We start from the raw sequence: 25,293 nt of genomic DNA, 5'->3' as shown, positions 1-25,293 counted from the left end.
TAAACTACTGGGAGTAACTTGTGATGTATGAGACAAGTACCGACAGTGGTAGTAAAGACATACCCTTAAAGTGGTTAATATATGTCATGTCTTGTCCTTTTGCTCTCTTGTCCATGTTTGCTAAATAATCTATTGACCTATGATGTCTTGAACAATGTTTTATTGCAGAGTGTGTTCTTATTTTGTTTTATATACTGACATTGTATATGTACACTGAGATTTTGGATACGAGTTTGTGTACGTGTAAATATATTGCAACCTATGTGCATATGTAAATGTCAGTGTAGTAATATGTATTCCATTCTTATAGGTTCATTGTGTCAATATGTGTTTTTTACAATAATTGTAAATACTGATATAACTTTGAATCACTGTGTATGATTTTCTAGATCAATATGTTTATTGATATGTTTTATCCTTATTTCCCAGTATAATAATCACTTAGTCAAATATAGTCTTGCTGTCAATTGAGAGCAGTTGAGATTAACTATTTTCAGGATGGGCGTGCAAATATTTTAAAATATTAAACCAATAGAAATTTAGGTTACCTGTTTTAAGTCAAAATCAGGTGTAGCACCATAGGCTATGATTACGGTATTCAGCCGAAATGCGTAAGTCATTGTTGCTACGTCCCCCTGTATTGTGCTGTTCCTCCTTGTATCTATTTTAATCATGCTGGAATAAAGTTTGTCGATTTTATAAAGCAAGGTCTTGACTTTCTTTTTTTTGAACTTTGGATTACCAGTATTGGGACCACTTGATGCTGCAACGATTTCCCTGTGAGTGTGTACCCGTGAAATTGTCGGATAGTGACGTCACTACTAACAGACACAGAGGTGAATACGCTGAGTCAAACGTGGGAGAAGGAGACGCTGAAGTAAGCTTTGTCAGTCTGTGGCAACAGAGTCCTAGCTCACCACTAAAGGCCAATAGCTATTGATGCAGTTTGACACATCCAATTACACTTTAGGTTTAAGTGGCTCACAGGTGGTACCATTGGGTAATATCATACTGTGAAGGATATTGGGTTCTATGACTTTTTGGGCTTCCACTCCCTTGTATCTGTAATTACATATATACACATATAAATACATATGTACACATATATAGATACACACACACTTTTTTATATACAGTATATATATATATATATATATATATATACAGTATATACATATTTAAACATGTATTTGTATGTATCTGAATGTTAAAGCCCTTTGTCTGCCTTTTTTTTCTAACACCTGAGACCTCGTTGTGTAATATTGTTTCTAAATCATTTTTATTAGATGGTGTTATTATGAGTGTAACTGTACTTTTAAATGTATTTTTGATGTGTTTTGCGAAACAGTTAACCAGAGCTCTGAAGTTGCGGTAAACCGATGCACGTTAACATCAATTGCACTTAATCTATCACGTTTACTTTTAACTTGTAATAGGAGCAGAAAACCTGACGCGTGCAAACATCTGCGATAAACCCATTATCACTCGCCCATAACTGATAACGCGACACTCGTTATCTGACCCTATGTGTTTAAACTACACAAAGGGTGGTTAAACACAAAGGGAAAAATCATAAACTTTTAGAAAAACTTATAGAGTTTCTATGGAAAAATCAGCATTAAAGAGTATGGGGATTTTTTTTTTTTTTTTATAGAAAAACATTTGATAGTTTTCTCTAATGGATTATGATTTGACCCCATAGACTTTCAAGGTTGCTAGTGCTAAAATTAAATTTTATTTTTACTATAATGACTGTATAATATAGGTAATCATGTCAAAAGTTTCCATATGTTATTAATTAAAAATGAAATTTTATCTTACAAGTTTGTTTACTAGAATTAGCTAATAATTTTCTTTCATAATCACCCAATATGGATGTTGTCAATAACAAAACGTATATGACCAGATTAGTCACTATTAGGGTCTGTGTGTGTAGTCTGAGGGTTACATCTAATTAGCTACTTACTCTGGTCCTCAAACTCAGTGGCAGAGTAAGGCTGGCTGGCATGTTTCTGTTTCACACTGGCAAAATGCTTTGTGTCACTAAAAATGTGGTTGTAATAGTGATTTGTGCAGGGCAATTGAGGACACTAACACAAATATAAGTGAAACACTGCCACTGTGACACAAAGCTGCATGACAATGTGACAATATGATGCAAAGCCATTAGTGGGCTACTGGGTGACAGTGTGTCACAAAGGTTTGTGTGGGACATAGTGACACTCTGAGGCAAACCATTGTGTGCGTAGTACTAAGTGAATGTTGTTTTGAAGTTTTTCACTAATCTACACGGAGCATCATTCTAACACCAATTTGATTCAGTGGGGTGACAAAATAACACAATAATGATAATCATGTAACACACACTCACCATAATATTACAGAGAACAAGGAAGAGTGAGATCTCCTTCACAGATCTTCTGCTAATGCTGAGACGTCCCATGTCCTGCAGATAGGCCAGTGATGCTCTCCGAAGATCCATTAATGACATTCTGCGATGCAAATCCTCCTGCTCCTCTGCCTCCTCTGTGTTAGGATGAGGACTTATTGGCCTCCCATGGTCTCCTCGGAGGCCCTCAATGATAAATATGTTTTGAGACATATGCTGCAAAATCATAAGTACAGAGTATGCCAGATTAAGGCTATTTAACAGATTCCAGTTATTTGTAGCTACAATTGCCACTAAAGAGAAATAGGAGATTGAGAAGTGTCCCAGAGCAGCTGCCAACAGCAAAACAATATCCAAACTGCGAGTGTAGTTCTTAGCATCTCCCATTACATTAGTATGTTTGTGGCCTCCATCCAGGATGTCTCTTTGCTCCTTTTTTCCTTGTCCATCTTTGTACTTTGTCCTCTTCCCTGCTGTTTGGTCAACCATCGCATCATGCCTGTTCTCCATCCTTTGCTCCAACTTTCTTTGGTCATCATCATCATCATCTTGCATGTACTGATTGTCCTCTCCAAGAACCTCACACTGTTCCCCATTCTCTGTCCTATTCTCACCCTTCTTATTTTTCCAGTTTTCTTTGTTCTCCTCTGTCACCTGGATGTCTTCTTCCTTTGAATTCCAGTGCTCCCCTCTCTCTCCATTACAATGTATAGACTCATTGTTCTCTTTATTATGTTGTATATCCTCCCCTATCTGTTCCAGCTCCATTTCAAGTCTGTGTTTCTCGTCTATTGCCATGTCATCTTTCTTCTCTCTGTGCTGTCCAATGTGTCTGTCTTTCTCCCCTAGGCTAAGGGAGAGTGTGCCTATGATACAGGAAATGATCATAATGGGCAGAAGGGTGACACAGTATGCATAATAGAATAGAAAGGATGTCAGTGGGGCCATGCCAGCAGATGCCTGGACTTGGTATTGAATGAAGATACAAAGACCCACTAGTAGAACTGCTCCTCCAAGAAAAGGACCATACACCACCCCTTTCAGGTGGAATCTAGGCTCTTGATGGGAAGAGTGTCCATGCTCCCTTCTGCCAACGTTTTTCCACATGACAAATAGCATAGAAGCGCAGATCAAACAATATTCTAGCTTGAAAGGGTACAGAGTCACATACCCATGCTTGAAAGTCCAACAGGGGGAGTCATTTCCACATGTACAAGAAGTCATGTCCAAACCTGGGAGTGGGGATAAAAACAGGGTCAGAAATGGGTAAATGTGGGGTAAACATAATACTGTAATCTCAGTTTTGTATATAATGGTTTCTATGACTTTTATTAATTCCTACTTCCTTTATTAAATTTCTATCACTCGTTCCTTAGGTGGCTCCCAGTCAACTCCCAGTAGTGTATTGCTGCTCATGAGCCTACCGATGTATACTCTTCAACAAAGGATAGCAAGAAAACAAAGCAAATTAGATAACATAAATACATTGGAAAGCTGTGTAAAAGTGAATGCTCTATCTCTATCATGCAAGAAAAAATTTGGGTTTCAAGAGAAATTAAACCCAAACATTTTTGTTTTTTTATTCTAACAGAGCATACAGTTTATAAAAAGTCTTCAATTTACTTTTTTTTTTTTTTTTAAATCAAATTTGTTTAATTCCCATGATATTCTTTGTTGAAGAGATATCTAGGTAGGGATCTTAAGCACTACATGGCAGGAAATAGTGCCCTTGCATATGGATAACATTCAAGCAAAACTGCTGCCATATAGTGCTCTTGAAATAGATAACATTCAAGCGAAACTGCTGCCATATAGTTCTCCAGAAATGGTCCAGCTCCTAAACATCCCTGCTTTTCAACAAAAGTCCAAGAAAAGGAAGAAAAAATAATAATAGAAGTAAATTAGAAAGTTGTTTGTAATCTCATGCTCTGTCTGAATAATAATACAAAAAGGGCTTTATATCTCTTTAATGTCCCTTTAAATTAGCAAACATCTTTATTTTCTGAAAAATGCACGTTACAATCCTAGAGTAATATTTTCTTGCCGGGCTTGTAGAGGCACGTTACAATCCTAGAGTAATGTTTTCTTGCTGGGCTTGTAGAGGCACGTTACAATCCTAGAGTAATGTTTTCTTGCCGGGCTTGTAGAGGCACGTTACAATCCTAGAGTAATGTTTTCTTGCCGGGCTTGTAGAGGCACGTTACAATCCTAGAGTAATGTTTTCTTGTCTGGCTTGTAGAGGCACGTTACAATCCTAGAGTAATGTTTTCTTGTCGGGCTTGTAGAGGCACGTTTCAATCCTATAGTAATGTTTTCTTGTCTGGCTTGTAGAGGCATGTTACAATCCTAGAGTAATGTTTTCTTGTCGGGCCTGTAGAGGCACGTTACAATCCTAGAGTAATGTTTTCTTGTCGGGCTTGTAGAGGCACGTTTCAATCCTATAGTAATGTTTTCTTGTCGGGCTTGTAGAGGCACGTTACAATCCTAGAGTAATGCTTTCTTGTCAGGCTTGTAGAGGCACGTTACAATCCTAGAGTAATGTTTTCTTGTCGGGCTTGTAGAGGCACGTTTCAATCCTATAGTAATGTTTTCTTGTCGGGCTTGTAGAGGCACGTTACAATCCTAGAGTAATGTTTTCTTGTCGGGCTTATAGAGGCACGTTACATTCCTATAGTAATGTTTTCTTGCCGGGCTTGTAGAGGCACGTTACAATCCTAGAGTAATGTTTTCTTGTCGGGCTTGTAGAGGCATGTTACAATCCTAGAGTAATGTTTTCTTGTCGGGCTTGTAGAGGCATGTTACAATCCTAAAGTAATGTTTTCTTGTCAGGCTTGTAGAAGCACGTTACAATCCTAGAGTAATGTTTTCTTGTCGGGCTTTTAGAGGCACATTACAAACCTAGAGTAATGTTTTCTTGTCGGGCTTGTAGAGGCACGTTACAATCCTAGAGTAATGTTTTCTTGTCGGGCTTGTAGAGGCACGTTACAATCCTAGAGTAATGTTTTCTTGTCGGGCTTGTAAAGGCATATTACAATCCTAGAGTAATGTTTTCTTGTCGGGCTTGTAGAGGCACGTTACAATCCTAGAGCAATGTTTTCTTGTCAGGCTTGTAAAGGCACGTTACAATCCTAGAGTAATGTTTTCTTGTCGGGCTTTTAGAGGCACATTACAAACCTAGAGTAATGTTTTCTTGTCGGGCTTATAGAGGCATGTTACAATCCTAGAGTAATGTTTTCTTGTCGGGCTTGTAGAGGCATGTTACAATCCTAAAGTAATGTTTTCTTGTCGGGCTTGTAGAGGCACGTTACAATCCTAGAGTAATGTTTTCTTGTCGGGCTTGTAAAGGCATATTACAATCCTAGAGTAATGTTTTCTTGTCGGGCTTGTAGAGGCACGTTACAATCCTAGAGTAATGTTTTCTTGTCAGGCTTGTAAAGGCACGTTACAATCCTAGAGTAATGTTTTCTTGTCGGGCTTTTAGAGGCACATTACAAACCTAGAGTAATGTTTTCTTGTCGGGCTTATAGAGGCATGATACAATCCTAGAGTAATGCTTTCTTGTCGGGCTTGTAGAGGCACGTTACAATCCTAGAGTAATGTTTTCTTGTCGGGCTTGTAGAGGCACGTTACAATCCTAGAGTAATGTTTTCTTGTCGGGCTTGTAAAGGCATATTACAATCCTAGAGTAATGTTTTCTTGTCGGGCTTGTAGAGGCACATTACAATCCTAGAGTAATGTTTTCTTGTCAGGCTTGTAAAGGCACGTTACAATCCTAGAGTAATGTTTTCTTGTCAGGCTTTTAGAGGCATGTTACAATCCTAGAGTAATGCTTTCTTGTCGGGCTTGTAGAGGCACGTTACAATCCTGGAGTAATGTTTTCTTGTCGGGCTTGTAGAGGCACGTTACAATCCTAGAGTAATGTTTTCTTGCCGGGCTTGTAGAGGCACGTTTCAATGCTAGAGTAATGCTTTCTTGTCAGGCTTGTAGAGGCACGTTACAATCCTAGAGTAATGTTTTATTGTCGGACTTGTAGAGGCACGTTTCAATCCTAGAGTAATGTTTTCTTGTCGGGCTTGCAGAGGCACGTTTCAATCTTAGAGTAATGTTTTCTTGTCTGGCTTGTAGAGGCACATTACAATCCTAGAGTAATGCTTTATTGTCAGGCTTGTAGAGGCACGTTACAATCCTAGAGTAATGTTTTCTTGTCGGGCTTGTAGAGGCACGTTACAAAAAAATAGATAACATTCAAGCAAAACTGCTGCCATATAGTGCTCTTGAAATAGATAACATTCAAGCAAAACTGCTGCCATATAGTTCTCCAGAAATGGTCCAGCTCCTAAACATCCCTGCTTTTCAACAAAAGTCCAAGAGAAGGAAGAAAAATTAATAATAGAAGTAAATTAGAAAGTTGTTTGTAATCTCATGCTCTGTCTGAATAATAATACAAAAAGGGCTTTATATCTCTTTAATGTCCCTTTAAATTAGCAAACATCTTTATTTTCTGAAAAATGCACGTTACAATCCTAGAGTAATGTTTTCTTGCCGGGCTTGTAGAGGCACGTTACAATCCTAGAGTAATGTTTTCTTGCTGGGCTTGTAGATGCACATTACAATCCTAGAGTAATATTTTCTTGTCTGGGTTGTAGAGGCATGTTACAATCCTAGAGTAATGTTTTCTTGCCGGGCTTGTAGAGGCACGTTACATTCCTAGAGTAATGTTTTCTTGCCGGGCTTGTAGAGGCACGTTACAATCCTAGAGTAATGTTTTCTTGCTGGGCTTGTAGAGGCATGTTACAATCCTAGAGTAATGTTTTCTTGTCGGGCTTGTAGAGGCATGTTACAATCCTAGAGTAATGTTTTCTTGTCGGGCTTGTAGAGGCATGTTACAATCCTAAAGTAATGTTTTCTTGTCAGGCTTGTAGAAGCACGTTACAATCCTAGAGTAATGTTTTCTTGTCGGGCTTTTAGAGGCACATTACAAACCTAGAGTAATGTTTTCTTGTCGGGCTTGTAGAGGCACGTTACAATCCTAGAGTAATGTTTTCTTGTCGGGCTTGTAGAGGCACGTTACAATCCTAGAGTAATGTTTTCTTGTCGGGCTTGTAAAGGCATATTACAATCCTAGAGTAATGTTTTCTTGTCGGGCTTGTAGAGGCACGTTACAATCCTAGAGTAATGTTTTCTTGTCAGGCTTGTAAAGGCACGTTACAATCCTAGAGTAATGTTTTCTTGTCGGGCTTTTAGAGGCACATTACAAACCTAGAGTAATGTTTTCTTGTCGGGCTTATAGAGGCATGTTACAATCCTAGAGTAATGTTTTCTTGTCGGGCTTGTAGAGGCATGTTACAATCCTAAAGTAATGTTTTCTTGTCAGGCTTGTAGAAGCACGTTACAATCCTAGAGTAATGTTTTCTTGTCGGGCTTTTAGAGGCACATTACAAACCTAGAGTAATGTTTTCTTGTCGGGCTTGTAGAGGCACGTTACAATCCTAGAGTAATGTTTTCTTGTCGGGCTTGTAGAGGCACGTTACAATCCTAGAGTAATGTTTTCTTGTCGGGCTTGTAGAGGCACGTTACAATCCTAGAGTAATGTTTTCTTGTCAGGCTTGTAAAGGCACGTTACAATCCTAGAGTAATGTTTTCTTGTCGGGCTTGTAGAGGCACGTTACAATCCTAGAGTAATGTTTTCTTGTCGGGCTTGTAGAGGCACGTTACAATCCTAGAGTAATGTTTTCTTGTCGGGCTTGTAGAGGCACGTTACAATCCTAGAGTAATGTTTTCTTGTCAGGCTTGTAGAGGCACGTTACAATCCTAGAGTAATGCTTTCTTGTCGGGCTTGTAGAGGCACGTTACAATCCTAGAGTAATGTTTTCTTGTCGGGCTTGTAGAGGCACGTTACAATCCTAGAGTAATGTTTTCTTGTCGGGCTTGTAGAGGCACGTTACAATCCTAGAGTAATGTTTTCTTGTCGAGCTTGTAGAGGCACGTTACAATCCTAGAGTAATGTTTTCTTGTCGGGCTTGTAGAGGCACGTTACAATCCTAGAGTAATGTTTTCTTGCCGGGCTTGTAGAGGCACGTTACAATCCTAGAGTAATGTTTTCTTGTCGGTCTTGTAGAGGCATGTTACAATCCTAGAGTAATGTTTTCTTGTCGGGCTTGTAGAGGCACGTTACAATCCTAGAGTAATGTTTTCTTACCGGGCTTGTAGAGGCACGTTTCAATCCTAGAGTAATGCTTTCTTGTCAGGCTTGTAGAGGCACGTTACAATCCACCAACAGAACTGCAGGAATTGCCTTATTCCAGAAGATGTACAAATATTTAGGATTCGTTATTAGTAAAACAAATTCCAAAAATAGCTGTGATCGGCATTTGCTAGTTTTAAAGTGTGATTTCAGCTACATTTTAACTTTTTGTTAAACAAAAATAATGTGTTTATTAACGTGTGAGCATTAAAAAAAAAAGTGTGAATAAGAAAAAATGTCATTTTTAAATAGGCCAAATGGGTTTCTGACAAATCAAAAGTCCAAAAACCTTGAAAAAATGACTCAAGGGGGCATATTTATCAAGTTCTGTATGGAACTTGAGGCCCCTTGTTTCCGACGAGCCGGAAGCAGAAGTTATGAAGCAGCGGTCAGCCCTCCCTTTGCGCAATATGGATGTCTTTGAGGATTTTTTATATGGGCCGCGCAGAGACTGCCACCCAGTGGTTAAGTCTCTTAGTTTGCGGTCCATATCGCTCCCAAGAGGCTGCTCTCTAAAAAGCCTTGGGAGCCTAGCCAATCAGTGTTCCTGAGTGATGTCATCGAGGTCTGGATGTCGGGCGGGAAGAGACTAGACTAGAGAGAGGCGCATAGTGAGTGAGACGACTCACGTGTGGTGTCATGCGGTGATCCGATAGTCCCTGTCTCTGGCAGCTGCTGCCCTCTTTAGCCATTAGCCGCATAAGCCCACCATGGGACCACCACCTTGGCTGTTGGCTTGGAGCCTTGGACTACTTGCCAACTGGATTGCCAAGTTTGCCAACCGGATTACTGAATATACCGGACCGGCATAGTGCAGCAGCTGATCTGAGCTTCTTGGTAAGGTAGGTTTCATATGGTTAGGGAGGGATAGGGTGGGTCAGCACCAGTCACACTCAGCACAGGTGGCGGTCACTGGTGGTGCCGGGACCCCGTCGGGTGGAATATGCAGGCGCCGGCGGGGAAAAGCACAAGCCTTGCTGCCTTAGCCTAGCCTAATAACCTTAAATTTTAAAAGGCTTTTAAATTTTAAGGCTATTAGGCTAGACTAAGGCAGCAAGGCTTGGCTTAACTTTTTATGTTCCTTACCCCAACATGGAATATGGATGACTGACTGTCAGTCATCCATATTCCATGTTGAGGTAAGGAACATAAAAAGGTCATGTGTATGGTGTGTATCGTGTCATTTAGTTACTGCTGATAAAATGCATAGAACAGACAGAATTCTAATTAGGGAGCTGAATTTAATATGGGGTGGTGCAATGACTGACCTTATGAAATTAATATCAACTTATCACGTAGTAGATTCCATCCAAAAACTAGTCTTCCTTATGAAATTGATATAAATGTATCAAGTAGTAGATTCCATCCAAAAACTAGTCTTCCTTTCATTGAAACACATTGCTAATGCTATGCTAGTTCTAATCAAAACAAAAGTGTCACTGTGACTGTTGCCTTTCTACAAAAAGTTTTTTTTAAAGCGTTTCTAGAACATTGCACCACCCCGTATTAAATTCAGCTCACTGATTAGAATTCTGTTCTATACATTTTTGTTCAGTATTAAGGGGCTGTACATATGTCTTCAGAACATTATGGCAACAATCTATAGCACATCAGGGACAAGGCACTGGCAGATAGTGACCGCAACTCTAACTGAAGCTTTCAATGTCTTCTAGGAATTGAGTACTGGACTAGCAGTCTTAAAATATGGGTTACAAAGTAAAAACTGAAATCTGATATAGGCTGCTCTGCTGCTGATTCTACAAGAGCTGTTGATTAAACGTTGCAGACTATTAATCACAGAAAGTTATAGTTGTTTGGAAATGCATGTCAGTTCTCTTCATTTATCTTAAATACAGATTTCACAGGTTAGCCTTGTGATTTATGTCTGTGTGCTTTGATGGGTATTTCTGCTAACTACTGTCAGAAGAGTCATTTTAACACTTATCACAAAAACAACAAACATGGAAAGTGTTTAGTTTTTTTTATTGAAGAATATATTAATATTCATTTTCTACAGCTGGGATATATTCAACAGAACACAACATTTTTCTTTTATGTTTCAGATAGAACATACAATATTAAAGACTTTTACATTTTACTTATGTTATCAAATTTGCTTTTTTTCTTTTAGTATCCTTTAAAAAGCATACCTAGGTAGGCTAAGGAGCAGCAATGCACTACTCGGAGCAGCTGGTGATTGGTGGTTGTGCACATATGCCTCTTGTCATTGGCTCATTTAATATGTTCAGTTAGCATCCAGTTGTGCATTGCTGCATATCCTTCAACAAAGGATGACAAGAGAATGAAGCAACTTTATTAATAGCCTCACCAGCCTCTGACCTCACCGCACATCACTTTTACATTGGCTATAAATGATTTAGAAATCTAGACATATGAGGTAATACTAAAATCAGGACAAAATAATGAATCTATTTTGAGGTATCTTTCTTTAGCTACAATAGTTGCATAGAAATTATTATAAAGAAAACTGAAAAAAAAAAGATTTTTTTTTTATTTCCATTTTTCAGTTTTAATTTAATTTTTATTAATTATTTTTTATAGTATCACAAGAAAGCCCTCTTTGTCTGTTAAAAAAATTATTATATAATATGTATGGTGCACTTAACAAGAGAGTGGATAATTATGGTGAAACCAATAATGATCAAAAATACCAAAATTGCCTCTGTCAAACTGGGAACTATATAGTAAACAGGGACTTGCCTGATGTGGTGTTTTGGAACATATCATCTTTTCTGTTCACTGAGTCAATGATAACATCCAAAATCCAAAGTAGCAGGTTGGTGGAGAGTGTCAGCATGAGACCGAATCTAGGGACAAAGTGGGTGAGAGAGGCAGCTAAATAATTTCAGGCACATAGAACAAAGACTAGTGTTTGGAAGGTATACAAACATGCAGAGAAGAGTAAAGAATAGTTGTATAATAGTAATGGGGGGGAGACATGATGACTACTTGGCAGGTCAAATAACTTGAACAGATGTGTGTAAGGGTCAAAGTTGTCTGAAGAGATGCAGAAACTTGTATAAAAGAGTTTATTGGACATGGGAAGATGGGTGACAAGAACAGGGGAAGGTTGTTGATAGTGACACAGAGAGTTGGGTGAGGAAGGCATTGACATGCCTGTGACTGGGACATGGATAGATGTATCAAGAACATGGAGATGGGTGTGTGCAAAATCGAGACAGAAAGAAATGTGTTTAATAAAGGCAGATGTGTAAGGGGGCATGGACAGTCAACTGAGAGTCATATTAACTAGTAAGTCATTAAGAGGAATGGATACTTGCAGGTCACATAGATGAACATGATGCATTTTACATTTAATTGACATAGACAAGTGAATTAAAGGGACAAAGATTTTAGATAAGTGAGACATGGACAGGTAGGAGAAAGTGATGGAAGGGCCAGTCAACACCAGAATTTTTGTTGTTTTAAAAGATAGATAATCCCTTAATTACCCATTCCCCATTTTCCCAGTTAATTTCCCCAGTTATAATAATACACGTTTTACCTCTGTAATTACCTTTTATCTAAACCTCTGCAGACTCACTGTGCCCTTATTTCAGTTCTTTTGACAGACTTGCATTTTAGCCAATGAGTGCTCACTCCTCGGTAAATTCAAGTGCATGAGCTCAATGTTATCTATATGAAACAAATGAACTAACGTCCTCTAGTGGTGAAAAACATGCATTTAGATTATAGGCAGCCTTCAAAGTCTTAGAAATTAGCATATGAACCTCCTAGGTTTAGCTTTCAACTAAGAATACCAAGAGAACAAAGCAAAATTGGTGATAAAAGTAAATTGGAAAGTTGTTTAAAATTACATGCCCTGCTAGCACACTCTGTGGTTCCGGAGGAGGAGCTAACTGCACACACCTGTGTGTGATTACCTTCCAGTCCTGCAGCTGCTGGCGGAGCCTCTCGTGCCTAACCCAGAGAACTGGGTAGCTATCTGGATAGCTTATTTCACCGCTCCTGGAACCTGACAGTGGATAGACATCCCACTGTGCTGACACTGTTAGTCAGCTTGCAAAAGCCTGTATAATTGGACTCTTTTTATTTTTCTTTTTTTTGTATGTACAAGCAGAACTTTCAATCTAAATTTAAGGAGGATCTGGGTGCTCCCCTCCCCCACCGGTGCTGCGTGGGAGGTCGAGGCTGACTTTATTCATTTTTCTTGCTATATTGACAAACTGCCCTGAATCCTACCTGCAACATAAACAGCAGTCTCTTTACATGCCCTCCCTCCCCCACCGGTGCTGCGTGGGAGGTCGAGGTTGATTTCATTTCATCTCTCTTGCTACACTGACAAACTGCCCTGAATCCTATCTACAGCATAAACAGCAGTCCTTCCTCACACCCTTCCCTCCCCCACCGGTGCTGCGTGGGAGGTTAGGGCCGTCCACACATCTCAGCATTGCTGCATCTACTGAGGACCTGCTGTTTTCTCCCCTGACTCCTGCTCCGAGTGCCTACAGTGGTCCGGCGGACCTCCCACATACCTTCCCCTCCCCCACCGAAGTTGTGAGGGAGATAGAGAGCAATTGCGGAGCTGGCCCAAAGTGTGGTGGCGAAGTCGCATCTTCAAGCAGGGGTCGCTGGATACTCAAGGCGGTTCTGTCTGGTGACTAACTGAAGGTCTGCTGGAGACTTCCCCCCTCCCCCACCGGTGCTGCGCGGGAGGTCGGGACTGAGTGTGACCGGTCTTGGGACGGCTGCTGAAGATTCCCCTGCTTGGCGCCTTTAAGTGTCTTCATCCTGGTCTCCTTAGACGTTGGGGCCAAACGTCAGAATAAGAGGCGAATATTCCTGGATCAGGTTTTCTCTGTTTCATTTTTTCTTTTCTTTACAGAGGTACTATCCGAATCTGCCTGTCCTGGGGAGCATTGTGCTGGTGTTGGTAAAAACGCTTTGATAGCTGGACATTAAACTAACCCCACAAACAGGTATTGCAATTCGGTACTACCATATTTGCAGGCTCTCTCCGCCTACCTACCTTGACATTAGTTGAATATTAACACATGAACATTCCAGGTAAGGTGGAGAGCTCTACACATAAAGAGACTGGCTGTATTTCTTTAATTATACAAAGGAACTTTTTTTTTTCTCTTTCTGCTTTTTTTTCCCTTTCTCTCTCCTTTCCCTTTATTTCCTGTTAATTGGCTTGGCTTAGTTAAAATGTATCTCTTATATTTTGTTACATTATCGCCATAACAATGTATTGAGTAAATCTTGGCTAAGTGGAAAGGGGAAGAGGGGGAAGGTGAAGAGGAGGGGGGGAAGGCAAGAGTTAAGCTTAGAAAATTGTAGGTTGTGTATAACATGTAAAAGTTCATTGTATTTTCTCCTCTAAGAAGCGAAGTTTATTCAGGGAAGGGAATGCAAGGTTATCAAGTGTAACTGGGGAATTAATGTTTTAACATCAAAGGAGTTTTTTTATAATCACTACAAGGATTTATCATTTCTTATTACTGCTAAAAGGATAAGGTTATATAGAAATATAAAAGATCCCTAACTACACTATTTAATTAGTCTTTATTAAGAATAAATCTCCTGTTTTTTCCTGAAAATAAAATACTATCTCTGTCCATTTGGTAGGGGGAAAGCCGGTATAGAAATACAAGATTTTTAGTTAATCTACTTAATACCCATTTTCAAAGGAAAAAAAAAGGATCCTATTTTCACTGAAAATATAACACAAAGGTAACTGAGGGAACCTGGATATAAATAGGTCACTGCACATATATCTCGCAATCTGCCAGATACATTGTATACATTTGCTGGAATAACACTCTTTTGGTTATAAAGTTAACTGAGGAATTGTTATTGGTGCTTTTAGAGATATTATTCTCTTTACAGTCCATAATTCGATACAATATTGCCTATAGTAATAATGTCCCTGATCATTGCACCCTTGACTGGACTTAAATAGCACGATTTAATTCATTTATTTTTTTTTTTCTTTTTTTTTGTTTCCCCCTCTCCCTCACTTAGCCACCACACCGCACATACCCATCCTCACTTGTCCAACTGAGAACGGTTTACCCTCTCAAACTTAATTCGGAATAATTCACCCCTTGTATTGACCCTCACTGAGATAATTCGCTTCACTTTATTTTTTTAATTTTTTCTTTTCTTTTTTTTTTCACTGGCACATGGATAAATTCCTTCACACTTCACCCTGGAACCCTTCTCCAGTCATGGCAGCAAGACAGAGAGACAGAAAATTGAAGGGCAATCAAGAGACCACCACGGAAGCACAATCAACAATGCTTAATCTACCAGCCATACAGGAATTAACCAATATTCACAGTTTAGTCGCCAATATATCAGATGCGCTCTCTCCTAAATTTGAGGCTCTTAGAGCTGAAATTAAGCAAGATTTTCTCTCTCTTACACAAGAGGTTCGTCAATTTTCAAATAGGTTACAAGAAGCCGAACAAAGAGTTTCGGACCTGGAAGACCTAACAATAGTACACAGCTCCAATCTAGAAGGTATAAACAATAGCGTGCAGAAAATTCAAAATAGATTAGAAGACCTTGAAAACCGTTCTAGAAGAAATAATATAAGAATCATAGGTCTTCCGGAAGAGCAGCAATATGACAACCTCGTTAATTTTATATCAGAAACCTTGCCTACAATTTTAAAAATGCCATCTACTTTATATCCCATCCCAGTGGAGAGAGCACACAGACTTGGTATCTCTCGATCAGGCAACAAAGAAAGAACTAGGCCTAGGCCGGTTATTGCTAGAATTTTAAATTTTCAAGATAAACTTACTTTATTCCAGTATTATCGCAAACAACAGCCTGTTAAGGCTGGTGACGCTACAATCCTCATGTTTCAAGATTTCTCTGCTGACACTGCAGCAAGGAGAAGGGAGCTTGCTCCTATTTGCTCCAAATTGATACAAAAAGGGTATCAGGCAACCATAATGTATCCTTACAAATTAAAGGTTAAAGTTGGAGAAGTCACACATTTCTTTGAAGAACCCCAAGCGGCTGAGAGCTTCTTTAACACACTGGGCTCTTAGTTTAATAATAACAATATTAAATAATCAATTGTTAGATCTACAGGTTTTTGCTTATGGGGAAGACTGTGTCTCTTCTAGACACGTGTCTTAGGGTCCTACCCCCACCTATGCGGAGAATATGTAATTGTTCAAAAAATATTCTTCCCTTTTTTTTTTTTTTTTTTTTTTTTTCTTTTTTTTTCTCTCTCTCTCTCTCCTCTTCTCTCCTCCTTCCTCCTAAATACATAATCGACTATGCGGAATAGTAATTGTAAAATAGTATCGTGGAATGTTGGTGGCATAACCACCCCTATAAAGAGAAAGGCAATTCTCAATCACTTACGAAAGCTTCAGACTGACATAGGGTTCATTCAAGAAACCCACTTATCAGCTGAAGAATCTTTAAAACTTAAATCATCATGGGTAAAAGAAATTTATTTTGCACCCAGTGTTAAGAGGAAAAGGGGGGTAGCAATTTTAATAGGAAAGAAAATCAATACAGAAGTTGTACATTTTGAGGCTGATATCGGGGGGAGATATGTCTTATTGAAAATAAAGATTGCCCAGAAGATGTATACATTTTGCAATACATATGGCCCTAACGAGTTTGATCCAAAATTCTGGAACACTCTGCAGACTAAATTATTATCCTATGCGGAAGGCTCCCTAATTGTAGGAGGAGACTATAACATGGCACCACAGTGCCCGATCGATAGGCTTAGGCACAATGTTAAACAATTAAAACAAAAAAAAGACAACCTAGAGGGTAAGATGTTTAAAAAAATCATGCAGAACTTAGCGCTGCGGGATATTTGGAGACAGCAAAATCCTTCCATTCAAAACTTTACATGTCTCTCCAAGGCGCATAAGACACTCTCTAGAATCGACATATTTTTAATTGATGAACGTATGGTATTGCAAGGGTTAAATTCAGATATAGGACCAATCTTCCTCTCAGATCATGCACCGATTGTACTCGAATTTCAGCCCGCACGTTCCCATTCTACTCCAGCACGTTTTTTTTCCCCCTATTATTTAATCACTGAGTTAAAATTCAAGAATTGGCTCATAAATAGATACAAGGAATTTGCACACTTTAATAGAGATTATTTAAATCGCCCTGAAATATTTTGGGATACTGCAAAAGCAGTGATGAGAGGGGAGATAATTTCATACAGTGCAGCTCTGCATAAGAAAATTCGATCCAGAGAAAAGGAGTCATGCCAATGTTTAACTAACGCATATAATCATTATCTGCTCGATAAGACCCCTTTAAACTGGGCAAAATATGTCAGAGCAAAAAATGAAAGGGACACTTTTGTTTTACTGCAAGAAACTCAAAAGGAATTAAAATTGCAGGCTAAACTACATAAATATGGTAACAAATCAGGTAAGATGTTGGCCAAATTAATAAAAAATGAGAAAAAACAATCAATCATAGACAAATTGCATAATAAAGAGCTTCAGGTCTCCAAAGCCGAAGACATATTGGCCGCATTTAATGAATATTATCAGGAACTATATTCATTTAAAACAAGTAATATACATGCATCTGATGACTTCTGGAGGGATATTACATATCCTACTGTCACATCAGAAATGCTTGACAGTCTCAACGCTCCTATTTCTATAGAAGAAATAGAGAAAGTAATATCTAAACTTGCCCCAAATAAAGCAGCAGGCCCAGATGGCCTCCCTAACGAATTTTACAAAATTCTTACCGGCGAAGCCACCTCACATCTCTGTACGCTCTTCAATAGTTTTTTCATTGGTGGTAAATTGATTCCCTCTTCGTTTACTAATTCTTATACAACTTTAATATTAAAAGGCGGAAAAGATCCTGAATATAAGGAATCTTATAGACCAATCGCTTTGCTAAACTCAGATTACAAAATCCTCACTGCAATTCTTGCATCTAGACTTCAGGGGCCGCTCTCAGAAATTATTCATACCGACCAAGCAGGTTTTCTAAATAACCGCAATTCAGCTTCAAAAATCAGGGAAGCCCTAATGGTGACAGAATACTTTGAGGTTTTATCTAGCTTAACTAATGGGGGGGAGGACTTACCTGATCTTTCTATTATTTCTTTAGATGCTGAAAAAGCCTTCGATTCAATATTCTATGAACATATCAAAACATCGTTAAGGCAATTTGGGATCGGAGGTAATTTTCTTGAATTTATCAAGAATTTATATAAACAACCATCTACAAGATTGATAGTGAATAACAATATTTCTCCTCCTATTTTTTTAGGTAGAGGAACAAGGCAGGGTTGTCCTCTCTCCCCTTCTATTGAACCTCTGGCAATTAAATTTCGTCACCATCTTGATGGTATAAAAATTCGTAACTGTGAAATAAAAATTGGTCTCTATGCTGATGATCTGCTGCTTTATCTGGCTAATACTAAACTAAATTTACCAAAACTTTTCCAGATCTTGGAGCAATTTGGCTCATTCTCTGGATATAAAGTAAACATGGCAAAATCAGAGATGTTATGGCTTAGGAAAAACAAAACCTCAATATTAAACACTCCTTTTTGTCAAGTAAAAGACTCTTTCAAATATCCAGGAATTCATATTCCGACAAGATCTGCAGATCTCTATACTTTGAATGTACCCCCAATAGTTAAATTGATCAAAGAAAAGCTTATGATATGGCAAAATCTTCCAATATCACTCTCTGGAAGGATTGCCCTTTTTAAAATGGCTCTTCTTCCAAAACTCTTATATATACTTCAAAATACACCAATAATTCTATTAGGAAAAGATATACGTTCAATTAATACCTCACTTATCCAGTTCCTATGGCAGAATAAGAGGTCAAAGATATCTATTTTGAAACTTTCAATATCAAGAAAAGATGGTGGTCTTGCTTTACCAGATATAAGGCTATATAACCTCTCTTTCCTGGCCCGTGTTGTAGTAGATTGGATCTCATCTAATAATTATGTTTTGAACAACTATCTTGAGGCCAGTGTCTGCCATCCGTACTCCTTATCTGCATTATTACACTTAGCACCTAAGGAAATTCCCTTAGAAATTAAACGACTTAAAACAATTCTCAACCCACTTAAAGCTTGGCACAAAATAGTAACTCTTCTCTCAATTAACAACAGCGCTACTTGCCTATTGCCCATAATAGGTAACCCTAATTTTCAATCAGGAATATTTTCCAAAGTCTTTAGGAAATGGCATACGCAGGGGTTAACAAAGGTATTTCAAATAATTGACAAAGAGAAAATATATTAAAACATTTCAGGAATTAAAAAGAGATTTTGATCTATCCAACAAAGATTTCTTTGCGTATTTGCAATTAAGGCATTATGCACAAGATCTAGTCAAGAAAGCAGGCTGGGAATGGGGATTAGGCAAACTCGATGACTGGCTTGTTCTAACAAGAAATGGCCATATGTCAATTGCACCATGTTATCATCTTCTGGGTACAAATAAAGGTGAGCCGGTTTTGGAAAGGATTGCCTCCTACTGGAATACAGTAATTCCTCAGAGTAATATTGAGCCTAAAAACATTCAAATGTCAATTAAAAAAATTGCACAAATAACGCTCTCTGCAACTTGGAGGGAGGCACATGTTAAGCTCCTCCATGGGGCATATTTTACCCACGAGAGAGGCTTTAAATGTGCAAATGTAGGGTTTAACAAATGTCCTAAATGTTCGTATCAGGCAGCCGACTTAACGCACATGTTTTGGCACTGCCCAAGGATTGGAAATCTTTGGGCTAGGGTCGAATATTGCTTAAAAAAAGTCCTTAAGATAGATCATGTCTCTTTGACAATATATCAAATAATATTATGCCTGAAGGAAGAGCCTGGTAAGGAAGAGCCTGGTAAAAAAAGAAGTGGAAAAGTCATGCAATGCCAAGCATTACTGAAATAAAAAACTGTATGAAAAAGCAATATATTTTGGATCAGAAAAATGCAGATATAAATAATGAACAAGACATTAAAAGGTTCTTTGATAAATGGGCCGCTTTTTAAAAATTTTTCCCTGCTGCAGAAATAGATTACTTAATCTTTCCCTTCAGAAACACAGAAATTGTCTTACTAGGAAACTGGTAAAGTCTTTGGAGGAGGAGGGTGATGGCAGAGGAGAGGGGGGGAGAGAGGGAGGAAGAGGGAAGGGAAAGGGAAAATTTTCCCCTTTTTCTTTTTCTTTCCTTTTTTTTTTTTTTTTTTCTGGTATATTTTTTCTTCATAATTAGGTTTTTTTTTACCCTCTTTCTTCGCATGGGGGGGGGGAGTTTTGAAAATTAAAATCCCAAGCATTGTTGGAAATTAAAATGTTCATGTTTTCACCAACATGATGACAAATTTAAACTTAACTATATACATAATTGAATATAGTACTATATTGTCGAATCTATTGTATCTTTTATGTTATGCTTTCATTATGGTTGATTTTGTCTTGTTCAATGACTTGGATCATAAATAAAAGTAAAAAAAAAAAAAAAAATTACATGCCCTATTTGAATCATGAAAGTTTTTTTTGGACTTGACTGTCCCTTTAATGAGATAGACAGGGATTTGCATGAGATATTCCTCTTGGAGTATCCCACCATGGGCATAGTGACTGCGAACAACCCCCCTCCCCCCGTTTATCATCAGTCTATTCTCATCTTATATAATTGATTCATAAACAGATGAGTGATTGGGAAAAGGACTGGTGTGTCTGATGGACTTGAACCAATGGGTGAAGAAAACAAACACATGTAAAGCACAATGAAAGCTAGGTGGGAGTTATGTGGACACATCTATGTGATGGGCCTAGAAAAATAATTGATGGACAAATTGGTGTGGGGGATGTGAGGGAGAAAAAGAAATAACAGTCCATCCAAAATAAACTGCCACGTTTTTATCTTTGCCTCCTAAATCACCATTATACTGCTGTTTCTACGTCATTCATCCATCAATATCTTCCCACCCATTTTCTTTCTGCTTCTCACTCATCTTCTGGTACTTATCTTCTCACCAGACCACATCTCAATAATATAAGCAAATATTCCTGCTGCAGCAATTGTAATTGTTCAATTTATCCCCCCCATATATCAATTTTTTAACCACTGCCTAAATGCTCTCTCTCATTGTACTCTTTTCCTACCAGCCCTGATCCTCCTTCCCCTCTCACCTGGTTAGGTTGTGTTGCACTTGGATGCAGTCCTTGCAGGTGAACCATAGGAGACATGTCTGAGAGAAAGTCATAAAGTGAGTAACACTTTGTCAACACCCTATTTATTATCAGCTACTGCTATATGTCATTGTTTCTCAACTGTGGTCCTAAAGTTCCTCCAACAGGCTAGGTTTTCATTATAGCTGAACCAGTGCACAGGTGAAATAATCAACTGAAGTTAGTAACCATGGTGTTACTGATCAGCTGATTACTTCACCTGTGCACTGGTTCAGCTATAATGAAAACCTGGCCTGCTGGGGGTACTTGAGGACCGCGGTTGGGAAACACGGATCTATGTGATAGCTCTGTGTTATCATTTTGTCAACATTATTTGAGTGTTATTTGCATGTTAATTTATAACATATAGACATGTCACTTATTACTTAAGTAGGTTACCTGCACACAAATGAAAAGGAGTTCCACAGAGGCGAAAAGGATGTCAGTCGTTAGGTTATCACACTGTAGGAGCATCACACGATAGCTGATCTTAAACGCAATTAGAAGTAGACTGCATATGCCAAACAAAATCAGAGAGGCTGAAACACAGTGAGTGAAAGTGAGGGACACCAAAAGCAGAATGGGTTAGAGTCTGATTTCCAAAGAGTGGTTGAGAGTATGACTGAGATGAGTGAGACTCAGATAATGAGTAAGGCAGTATGAAACTTCCAGCATGACTAAGCTTTTAAAAATGAGGGAGTAATTCAGATGACTGAGGCAATATGGAATAATAAATATGAATGGGACTTAGATAATGAATGAGGCAATTTGAAAACAGGAGAATGGGAGACTTAGATAATAAGGCATCATGAAACCATGTGTATGAGTGAGGCTATGATAATAACTGAGACAAAATAAAACCATGAATGTCATGAGCACTGGGAGAATGAATGAGCCAGCATGAGACTGAGACTTGATTAATGAGTGAAACAGCTTGAAACAATGAGACTCAGAGAATAAGTGAGGTAGTATGAGAAGGTAGGTAGGTGAGGTAAGTGGCATGGAACCATGAGAGTGACTTAAATTTAGATGATGAGTGAGGCAGTATGAGAAGGTAGGTAGGTGGCATGGACCCATGAGTGTGACTTAAATTTAGATAATGAGTGAGGCAGTATGAGAAGGTAGGTAGGTGAGGTAGGTGGCATGGAACCATGAGTGTGACTAAAATTTAGATAATGAGTAAAGCAGTATGAGAAGGTAGGTAGGTGAGGTAGGTGGCATGGAACCATGAGTTTGACTTACATTTAGATAATGAGTGAGGCAGTATGAGAAGGTAGGTAGGTGAGGTAGGTGGCATGGAACCATGAGTGTGACTAAAATTTAGATAATGAGTAAAGCAGTATGAGAAGGTAGGTAGGTGAGGTAGGTGTCATGGAACCATGAGTTTGACTTACATTTAGATAATGAGTGAGGCAGTATGAGAAGGTAAGTAGGTGAGGTAGGTGGCATGGAACCATGGGTGTGACTTACATTTAGATAATGAGTGAGGCAGTATGAGAAGATAGGTAGGTGAGGTAGGTGGCATGGAACCATGAGTTTGACTTACATTTAGATAATGAATGAGGCAGTATGAGAAGGTAAGTAGGTGAGGTAGGTGGCATGGAACCATGGGTGTGACTTACATTTAGATAATGAGTGAGGCAGTATGAGAAGGTGAGGTAGGTGGCATGGAACCATGAGTGTGACTTACATTTAGATAATGAGTGAGGCAGTATGAGAAGGTAAGTAGGTGAGGTAGGTGGCATGGAACCATGAGTGTGACTTACATTTAGATAATGAGTGAGGCAGTATGAGAAGGTAGGTAGGCGAGGTAGGTGGCATGGAACCATGAGTGTGACTTACATTTAGATAATGAGTGAGGCAGTATGAGAAGGTAGGTAGGCGAGGTAGGTGGCATGGAACCATGAGTGTGACTTACATTTAGATAATGAGTGAGACAGTATGAAACCGTATGACTAAAATTCAGGTAATAGGTATGAGACAAAGGTAATGCGTATGTGAGAATAAAACCATGAGTCTAAATAAAATGTAAAGAATTAGTGAGGTACTAAGTATGAAAGAAAGAGTGTGACTGGGACTAGAACATATGAAAAGATAAGTATGGTTAGTTTAAGTGAAGCAGTTAGAAACCATAATACATGGAAATAAGTGAGCCACTAAGTATGACTGTGGCTTAGAGAACAAATGTCAGTATGAAATTATTAATATGAGTTAGGCTCAGATAACAAGTGAAGCAGTATGAAACCAAGAGTTGGACTTAAAGAATGAATAAGTATGAATGAGTGAAGCAGAATAAACCCTTGAGTGTGATAGGGATTTCTAGAATGAATGAAACAGCATAAACGATTAGCATTATTATTATTATTATTATGATCATACGATTCGTTTTGTTCTCTTGATATCCTTAGTTGAAGAGTATGTTTAGGAGCAGGAATGCACTGCTGGGAGCTAGCTGAGCACATCTGGTGAGCCACGGAGAAAAACATACATGTTCAGCTATAAATCACCAGCTAGCTCCCTTGCTGCATATGGGTATAATTAAGTATGCTCTTCAACAAAGTAGACCAAGAGAATAAAGCAAAATTGATATTAGAAGTAAATTGGAAAGTTGTTTAACGTTGCATGCTCTATCTGAATCATGAAAGTTTAATTATGACTTCACTTTATATCAGTCCCAGGTGTTCTACAGTTACCTTCTCTCTCTGTCGTGTAATTTAATTTTGTATCCCAGAGAACTTTATTACTTTCTAAGGAAGGCATCTCTCATCTCCCTGGGAATTCCAGGTTCCTCCCGTTTTCTTAAAACATTCAGTGAGTTCAGCCCCTGTGAAGTCTGCTCTATAATCTCTCTTCAAACTAGAGAATTGTTTTATGTTTCAATTTAAGTAAAAGTAATGCAAAGTGCAATGTAATTTGAAAATATTACACATAAATATGCAAAGTAAGAGACTAATTTGTTAAAGTTACACAGAAAACAATCCTAAATACACTGCTGTATACAAAATAAAATACAAAATAGAAAGTGCAAAAGTTTAAATGTAATAAAAGATAATCTGAACTGTTAATTGATATAAAATACAAAGCACAAAGTGTAAATTCAGCAGAACTGTTATGTTATGCAGTGCTATATTGCACTGGGCTTGTCTTTTCTTCACATACAGAAATTTACTTGGAGAAGTAAAGCAAATCTGCCTTTTGAAAATTTCACTAGGGATCTCGCAGTGCTGGAGGATCATTTTAGAATATCTCACCTGAGCGGCGAGGTTTTCAATATCAGTCCCTGAGAGGGAACGATTAGAGGGCTTTGTTTAATAATGGTGTTAAATGACAAAGCATATTTATGTGGAAATATGCTGAACATAGGAAAGTGTTATGGTAATGTCATTACAAATATGAAGAGAAAATATATAGGTGACAACAGGAATTCAGTGCACTGGATAGAAGTCATGACATGGGGGCCAATTTATCAATGTCCGCCAGACATCGCTGAATGCCGACAGCATACTCTGTCTGCATTTAACATTGCACAAGCAGTTCTGGTGAACTGCTTGTGCAATGCCACCCCCTGCAGATTCGCGGCCACTAGCAGGGGGTGTCAATCAACCCGATCGTACATGATAGGGCAAATTGTAGACCGCAGCCTCAGAGGAGGCGTATGAGTTAAGGAGCAGCGGTTTTAAGACCGCTGCTTCTTAACTCCTTTTTCTGGCGAGCTTGAAGGCTGGCGCAGAAACAGATGCATTGGGGCCGATTGACTATTTGATCAATTGGCCCCTAAATGTCTATTATAAAAGGGATAAAAAAATGGCTACAAATGATATAAGTATATGAACATTGTATATTCCCCAGCCCAGACAGATGTGTGAGGCTCTAACCTTTTACCCAGAGGGCCCCTGCATGTCTGTCTTGGATCGGTAGTGCGTGGGGTTTTCTCCGGGTGCACAGCAGGTGGTAGAAAGCCCAGCCAGTACTGAGAAGCATGAGGATGCACATGAAGATGTCTGAGACTTTAGAGCTCACGGAGCCCTCAGCCAGGATCACACTGCTGACCACAGCTGCTCCCAGGAACACGATGTTCATGGCCAGGAGCCCTGAGAAGAGTTGGCCTGACCCCTGAGCCAGCTGGTGTTGGATTATGGGGGATGGACAGTGTCGGTGAAGCCATGATCGCTCATAATGCACAAATTGGCTTGGTTCTGTAGTATCCATTCCTGGTAGAAAAATAGTGAAATGTGTTTTAGGTGTGACAGTGAGCATGTAGTATAAGGCAAGAATGATACTGTATCAGTTCAATACAGAGTAGTGAGCCTGTGATATTGAGAGTAATGTGTGTCTGTGACATGGGGCCCAATCATCTAAACCTCATGAGTTCATATGTGGTTTTTCATGCCGACTATCCCAAGGGTTGCACTGGTGGAATTATTGTAAAAAAGGGGCAGTCCCTGTGAGT

General features: G+C 38.8%; 1 protein-coding gene across 1 annotated transcript in view; it reads right to left on the bottom strand.

Annotated features, from left to right (window-relative positions):
- The window catches only part of LOC128667147 (proton channel OTOP3-like), a 71,864-nt gene extending 46,812 nt beyond the window's left edge, over window positions 1–25,052 (bottom strand). Inside the window, exons 1-6 of the mRNA XM_053722075.1 lie at window positions 24,719–25,052; window positions 21,243–21,382; window positions 20,805–20,863; window positions 11,375–11,461; window positions 6,475–6,503; window positions 2,372–3,621 (exon numbers count right to left, since the gene is read on the bottom strand). Of these exons, the coding sequence (XP_053578050.1) occupies window positions 2,372–3,621; window positions 6,475–6,503; window positions 11,375–11,461; window positions 20,805–20,863; window positions 21,243–21,382; window positions 24,719–25,052 (1,899 nt within the window). The remainder of the gene's footprint in view (window positions 1–2,371; window positions 3,622–6,474; window positions 6,504–11,374; window positions 11,462–20,804; window positions 20,864–21,242; window positions 21,383–24,718) is intronic.
- Between the last annotated feature and the right edge of the window lie 241 nt (window positions 25,053–25,293).

This window comes from Bombina bombina, chromosome 1 (assembly GCF_027579735.1).
Source record: "Bombina bombina isolate aBomBom1 chromosome 1, aBomBom1.pri, whole genome shotgun sequence".
NCBI classification, from domain to species: Eukaryota; Metazoa; Chordata; class Amphibia; order Anura; family Bombinatoridae; genus Bombina; species Bombina bombina.
The sequence above is the reverse complement of the archived record's forward strand: the minus strand, read 5'-3'. Positions and strand labels throughout refer to the sequence as shown.